The following is a 7946-nucleotide window of genomic DNA, read 5'->3' as shown; positions in this document are numbered from 1 at the left end:
TATAAGATAAAACAAAATATAGATTACAATCATAGAGAAGTAAACACACAAGGATGAAATAATTATGGTTAAATAATGTAACCATACATAAAGGCTCAAATCTTTCACAGGTTGTGTGTTCTTTAGCTCAAATATCATGTTCCAAATACAACTCAAGCAAATTTATCATAAAAATTTTGAAAAATTAGTGAAATTTTGTTCCAAAGATAGAGTCTTAAAAGAAACTTATTGTCTTTTCAATCAAGTAGAACATGCATGCAACTATCCTAACCTATGCAATTTATTCTATTCTATAGAAGAAAGAAAATCTAACTAAAATATCCTAATTATTGGTGCTAGAGAAGAGAAATTACCTCCGGAAGTCAGGTACTGACGACGTCCCCACACTTAAGGTTTTGCACCGTCCTCGGTGCCGTCTGTCAGGAACAGGGGTGGGCTGGTAGCAGTATCTCCATAATCGGGACCGTCATGGCTCCCTGTGCTAGTAAAAGAAGTGGATTCCGGGGTGTCTGAGTCTCTGCGATCTCCTCTAAGTAGCTCCCTGAGGTGTTTGAATCTTCGGTTGTTACGACGCTCTCTCAACTTAGCTTTGTGTTCTTGCCGATCCAACCTTGTGATTATCTGCTGGAGCAATTCATCAGTTGTAGGTGCTTGTGGTGTTGAAGAAGGATTATCTTCAACTGGAGCAGTAGGAAGACTTGTAGTGGCTGCTGGAAGTCTGAGGTACTTCCCATCAGGGACATACTGATCATTCCGTGGAAGCACGGCTTTGGTGTCCCCAGCTCTGTAGGAGACTCCGGCTGCTGAGACAAGATCTGAGACCACGGCGGGGAAAGGTAAGTTGCCCGCAATTTGTACGTGTCCCATAGCATTCCGGATATGTCTTGAGAGATTCAGGGGTTGGTCTGTAAGGATGCACCATAGTAGAACAGCCATGTCCGCAGTGAAGGAGGACTCATGAGTGCTCGGAAAGACGTAATGGGACATGATCTGTGCCCATACGCGAGCCTCCAAAGTAAGTGCTGAAGCCAAGATTCCCTTAGGGTGGGTACGGTGGTATCCGTAGATCCAACGACTGCCAGGTAATACGATAACTCCGAGAACGGAGTCCCAGTCAAATTGGTACCTCTGGCGCTTAAGTGCGGCTTTTTGGAAGGCGTCCATTCCTTCTGGAATAGGGGGAAGACTCAGAGCTTGCTGAATGGCCGTTTCTGTAATGGGGACTTGCTTCTGCCGGACATAAACAGACTGCAGGATTGGCATGTAGAAGTTAGAGTAGAACTCAACTACCCAAGAAAGATTGACCTGCCTTGGCTGTCTCCGTAGGAAACCCCATTGTCTTCGTTCAATTTGCGGCTCAACAAAGGTAGCAATATTGGACGGGAGGACAAGAAGGTATTCATTGTTATAGTTCCTTTCTGCCAAGATAGGGAACATCTTCTCACAGTAGCGATTGGGAAATCGCACAGTTTCCTTTGCTGGAAAGGCTTTCTCTTTGTCATCAACCTTTATTATCCTCTTAACTCTTTTTGTTGAGGGCTTGACCACGGTTGAAGACGGCTCTGCCACTGATGCTCTTTTAGTGCCCCTTCTTGCTGGGGGTTTAGGAGTTGCTTTCTCCTTTCCTTTCTTGGTGGCCATCCTAAAAAGAGAGGAGAAAGTAAATTAAATTCAAATAGATATATAGCAAGGAAGAGAACGGAAGAGTGGTGATGGATGCACATTAGGATGTAGTTGACATTAGCACAGGCTCTCGAGTACATGTGAAAAGCCAACAATGAAAAATAGTCAGTGCACCGAAAGATAAGTAGATGCAAGGTGTTTATTGGCATGCCAGAAAAGGGCATGAGTAGCATAGACCAAGCATCAGTTGTAACAAGCCAAAATGTTTGTATTGACAATTAAATTCAATTAAAACAATAGTAAAGAGAATTTGTGAAAAGCAAGCATTGAATAGTAGAGTAAAGTAATGTAGAAAAGTACATAATGCTATATGGGCTTTTTCACAAACACATGGCATGCATGGTAAATAAGATATAGAAAGTATGAAGGTGAACATGCAAGCAATCCCTTAAAAATAATAATTGTCAAACAAATTGCAACAATCCACAAGCATATAATGAGGAATAATGACTCAAATAAATTTCTAATACCATGTAAAAAGGAAAAGAAGAAGAAGGAAAATATGAATAATGAAAAGAAAAAGAAAAAAAAAGAAAATAATATATAAAATAATAGGAATGATAGAAAAGAGAAGAAGGAAGAAGAAAATAGAACCTTGGTAATGGAGGTGAGAGAGAGAGAGAGAGAGTGATAGGTGAGATAGAAGGAAGAAGGGAGAAGGAAGAAATAAGGAGGGAAAAGAAAAATTAGGATTTGGAGGAGAGAAAGATAAGATATGTGGCAATTTTAGGTTGAGCTGTGCGGCGCATGCGACGCGGCCGCGTCATCCACGCGTTCGCGTGGATGCACTTCAAGTATGGTGACGCGATCGCGTCAGTCACGCGGTCGCGTGACCCATGTTATGCTTCTGGCGCGAGTGCAGCCTCGCACCAGCACAACTCTCTGTTCAAATTAATTTATTTGCCAAAATTGGGATGGCGCGATCGTGTGGGTCACGTGATCGCGTGAGTGTGCGTCAGAAAATGGATGACGCGGCCACGTCGGCAACGCGGTCACATGATAAGGATTGTGCTTCCAGCACCAATCCAGCATCACTCTCGCACAATATTTCATTGTGCACCCTTTTACGTCGAAAACTCAGGGCATGCGGCCGCGTGGGGCACGCGGTCGCGTGGGAGGCCATGATTCCCATGCGACGCGAACGCGTCAGCGATGCGGTCGCATGGGTTGATTTGTGCTATTGGCACGCCTCCAGCCACGCTCCAGCGTGACTTTCTATTCATCTTTATTTTTTCTTTACTCTCCTTACGACGCGGACGCGTCGCTGATGCGATCGCGTCGCGTAGCGAAATTTTTTTTTTTTTGAAAATAAAAACATGTAAATGCAGATGCACGAAAGTACTAAGAAAGAGAAGAGTTATTGAATAGGAAAAACTAAAAATAAAGAAAAGAACGATCATACCATGGTGGGTTGTCTCCCACCTAGCACTTTGCTTTAACGTCCGTAAGTTGGACGCTCCACTAGCTCAATTTTCTGCTATATGGGGATCTTCCAAGAGGAAGATCTCAAGCTCCTTGTTTTTCTGCATCTTCTCGCCATGGTATAGCTTCAAGCATTGTCCATTAACCTTAATAAGTTCAGAGCTTGAAGGATGGCTTAGGTGATAAACTCCGTACGGTTCGGCGTTCTCTACTCTGTATGGACCTTCCCATCTTGATCTCAACTTACCTGGCATGAGCCTTAGTCGAGATTTGTAAAGGAGGACTAAATCCCCAGGTTGGAACTCTTTCTTCTTAATGTTTTGATCATGTACAGCCTTCATCTTTTCCTTGTATATTCTGGAGTTTTCATAAGCTTCTAGGCGAAGGCTCTCCAGTTCCTGCAGTTGCAACTTTCTTTCAGCTCCGGCTTTTTCAATTCCCATGTTGCACTCCTTAACTGCCCAAAAAGCTCTGTGTTCTACTTTAACTGGGAGATGACAAGCTTTTCCATAAACCAAGCGGAAAGGACTCATCCCAATGGGTGTCTTGTATGCTGTTTTATATGCCCAGAGTGCATCTTGTAGCCTAGTGCTCCAGTCTTTTCTATGAGGCTTTACTATCTTTTGCAAGATACGCTTAATTTCTCTGTTTGACACCTCGGCTTGCCCATTAGTTTGGGGATGGTACGCTTTTGCAACTTTATGAATTATCCCATGCTTCTTTATTAATCCTGTCAGTCTCCTGTTACAAAAATGGGTGCCTTGATCGCTCACGATTGCTCGTGGTGATCCGAAGCGACATATAATATGGTTTCTCACAAAGAAAACAACAGTGTTAGCATCATCAGTGCGGGTAGGAATTGCTTCCACCCATTTGGAAACATAATCCACAGCTAACAATATATAAAAATATCCATTAGAATTTGGAAATGGACCCATGAAGTCAATGCCCCAAACATCAAAAATTTCACAGAAAAGCATAATTTGTTGAGGCATCTCATCTCTCCTGGATATATTGCCAAATTTCTGGCATGGGAGACAAGATTTACAAAATTCAGCAGCGTCTCTAAAAAGAGTAGGCCACCAGAATCCACAGTCTAAGATCTTTCTAGCTGTTCTTTGAGGGCCAAAATGTCCTCCACTCTCAGATGAGTGACAGGCCTCTAAAATGGACTGAAATTCTGATTGAGGCACACAACGTCTAATTACTTGATCAGCGCCACATCTCCATAAATATGGGTCATCCCATATATAATATTTAAACTCGCTTTTCAGCTTGTCTCTTTGATGCTTAGAAAAATTTGGAGGAAATGTGCGGCTAACTAAATAATTAGCAACAGGTGCATACCAAGGGACTACCTCAGATACTGCTTGCAGGTTATCAAAAGGAAAATTATCATCTATAGGAGTAGAATCATCCTTAATATGCTCAAGGCGACTCAAGTGGTCTGCCACTAAATTCTGATTACCACTCCTATCCTTTATTTCTAAATCAAATTCTTGTAACAGCAGTATCCAACGTATAAGTCTTGGTTTGGACTCCTTTTTAGCTAATAGATACTTTAAAGCTGCATGGTCCGAATACACTACTACTCTAGTACCAAGTAAATAAGCTCGGAATTTATCCAGAGCAAAAACAATAACAAGAAGCTCTTTCTCAGTAGTAGTATAGTTGGACTGGGCATTGTCTAAAGTCTTAGACGCATAAGCAATAACGAAAGGATCCTTACCTTCACGCTGAGCCAGCGCTGCTCCTACTGCATGGTTGGAAGCATCGCACATGATTTCAAATGGCTGGCTCTAGTCTGGTCCTCTCACAATTGGAGCTTGAGTCAGAGCAGTCTTCAGCTTATCAAACGCTTGTTTGAAATCCTCACTGAACTCAAACTCAATATCCTTCTGCAGTAATCTGGATAAGGGAAGTGCGACCTTACTAAAGTCCTTAATAAATCTCCTGTAAAAACCTGCATGGCCAAGGAATGAACGGACTTCCCTCATAGAAGAGGGGTAAGGTAAATTAGAAATAACATTCACCTTTGCTGGGTCTACAGAAATGGCATTATTAGATACCACATGTCCTAATACAATTCCTTGTTTTACCATAAAGTGACATTTTTCAAAATTTAATACAAGGTTTGTATTAACACATCTATCTAATACTCTAGATAATCCATCTAAGCAAAGGCTAAAAGAATCACCATAAACGCTAAAATCGTCCATAAAAACTTCCATACAGTCCTCAATAAGATCAGAGAAGAGACTCATCATGCACCTTTGGAAAGTAGCTGGTGCATTGCACAAGCCAAAGGGAATTCTCTTGTAAGCATAAGTCCCAAAAGGACATGTAAAAGTAGTCTTTTCCTGATCCTCAGGAGCTATATGAATCTGGAAATAACCTGTGTAACCATCTAAAAAGCAATAATGTGATTTACCTGACAGACGATCCAGCATTTGATCAATGAATGGAAGTGGGTAGTGATTCTTACGGGTAGCTTGGTTGAGACGCCTGTAATCAATGCAGACTCTCCAAGCATTCTGAACTCTAGTTGCTATGAGCTCTCCATGCTCATTCTTCACTGTAGTGACTCCAGACTTCTTGGGCACCACTTGTACTGGGCTTACCCATTCACCGTCTGAAATGGGATATATGATACCTGCTTCCAATAGTCTGGTCACTTCCTTTTTGACAACTTCCAAGATGGTGGGATTCAATCTTCTTTGGGGTTGACGGACAGGTCTTGCGCCCTCTTCTAAAAATATTCTGTGCTTACATACTTGAGGGTTGATGCCTACTATGTCTGCCAAGCTCCACCCAATTGCCTTCTTATGCTTCCGCAGTACATCAAGTAACTGCTCTTCTTGTTGAGAAGTAAGTTCCCTTGCAATGATAACTGGAAACCTCTGCTCATCTTCGAGATAAGCATATTTAAGATGCGGAGGGAGGGGTTTCAATTCTAACTTCTGATAATGAGCAGGCTCTGGATTATCTGGGGCTTGTGAAAATGGCGAAGTGCCCTCATTGTCAGTTAAAAGGGTCCCCACACTTGGACCTTGTCCAGTGTGCCTCTCTTCAAACTCTTCCTTGTGAACTTCAGCTACACTTTCATCTATGACATCACACTGGAAGATAGAACGATCTTCTGGGGGGTTGTCAATGACTCCATTCAGATTGAAGATTACTATGCGGCCATCTATTTCAAAGGAGTATGTTCCTGAAAAAGCATCCAATTTGAATTTTGATGTCTTCAGGAATGGTCTTCCAAGTAGGATTGATGATGGCTTATCTGAATCATTATGGGGCATCTCCAAGATATAAAAATCAGTGGAAAATGTAAGCCCTTTAATGTTCACCAAAACATCTTCAGCAACTCCAGCCACTGTAATAATGCTTTTATCTGCTAACACAAAACGAGCTGCCGACCTTTTTAAGGGAGGGAGCCTCAAAATATCATATATAGACAAAGGCATTATACTGACACATGCTCTTAAATCACACATGCAATCATAAATTACTACACCACCAATAGTAAAGCTAACTATACAAGGACCTGGATCACTATATTTTCCAGGTAATCCTCCCATTAAAGCAGATCTAGAACTACCTAAAGGAATAGTTTCTAATTCATTAATTTTGTCTTTATGGATACATAAGTCTTTTAGAAACTTTGCATATTTAGGTACCTGCTGAATAACATCAAAAAGAGGAACAGTTACCTCAACCTTTTTGAATATTTCTACCATTTTGGGGTCGGGTTCCAGTTGCTTCCTGGGCTTCCTTGCAAGTTGTGGAAATGGAATATGAGTAGTGTTTTCTGTGGTGTTTGCGCCTTTTGGTGCTTCCTCCTGTGGTTGAGCTATTTCTTCTTCAGCTATGTCATGTATGTCCTCTTCCTCTTCAACATCTTCTATTTCTACTACCTCTTCAGCTGAGGTGTGTTCTGGTGGGCTTGGTTCCTCCTGATTCCTCTCCTGCAGTGTGGTTCCAGACCTTAGGGTGATGGCATTAATGCCTCTCTTTGGATTGGGTAATGGTTGAGAGGGGATTCCAGTGGAGCTTGAAGGTTGGTTACAAGAATTTTGCATTGATCCAATCTGTGACATAAGAGCTTGCAAAGTAGAGGTGAGACCATTTAGACTGGCATTAATACTATTCATAATGTTATTTTCCATGGTCTGTTGTCTTCGCTCAAAAGATTGTAGTAGCTCTTCATTAGGAGATAAAGAAGAATGAGTAAATTAAGAGGTCTGCTATTGATTGTTCTGTGGTCCTTGGTTTTGCCTCAGGTGAGGTGCTCTGTAAGGTTGATTCTGCTGCCTGTTGTTGTTATTATTCCACCTCTAATTTCCCTGATTATCTCGGCCTCCTCTGTTATTGTTGTCCCTCCAATTCTGGTTAGAATTGTCCTGCCATCCATGGTTATTATTTCCACTTTGTTTGTACCCTTGGTTGGGGTGGTCATAGAAGTTATGAGTGGATGCCACCATGTTGTCTTCTTGTTGGAGGTGCGGGCATTCATCAGTGTAATGGCTATAATCAGCACAGATTCCGCAAATTCTTTGCGGGACTAATTGTTGGTTTTGCTGTGGCGAGGGAGGTTGAGCTTGCTGAGCTTGTTGTTGATTCAATTGCATCTGCTTCAGCAAGTTGGTCATCTCACATATACTCTGAGCTAGAGCCGCAGTCTCTCTGTTAGAGGATACTTCTGCAACGGCTTTTGAACGGCCTTGCTTTTGCCTGTGGTTCCTAGTAGATTCAGCTAAATCACTGATCAATTGCCAAGCCTCATCAGTAGTCTTGTACTTCTTCATAGACCCATTGCTAGCACTTTCCAATGTGGTCTT

General features: G+C 42.0%; 1 protein-coding gene across 1 annotated transcript; it reads right to left on the bottom strand.

The window, feature by feature from the left end:
• Positions 1-387: 387 nt before the first annotated feature.
• On the bottom strand, positions 388-1641 carry LOC148573535 (uncharacterized). The gene has a single exon (XM_088504632.1). The coding sequence runs from the start codon at positions 1639-1641 to the stop codon at positions 388-390; it is 1254 nt and encodes a 417-aa protein (XP_088360758.1).
• Positions 1642-7946: the final 6305 nt, after the last annotated feature.

The sequence above is a fragment of the Arachis ipaensis genome, chromosome B2 (assembly GCF_059453495.1).
Source record: "Arachis ipaensis isolate K30076 ecotype BB chromosome B2, ASM5945349v1, whole genome shotgun sequence".
Classification (NCBI taxonomy): Eukaryota; Viridiplantae; Streptophyta; class Magnoliopsida; order Fabales; family Fabaceae; genus Arachis; species Arachis ipaensis.
This window is presented reverse-complemented; position numbering and strand designations above follow the sequence as displayed.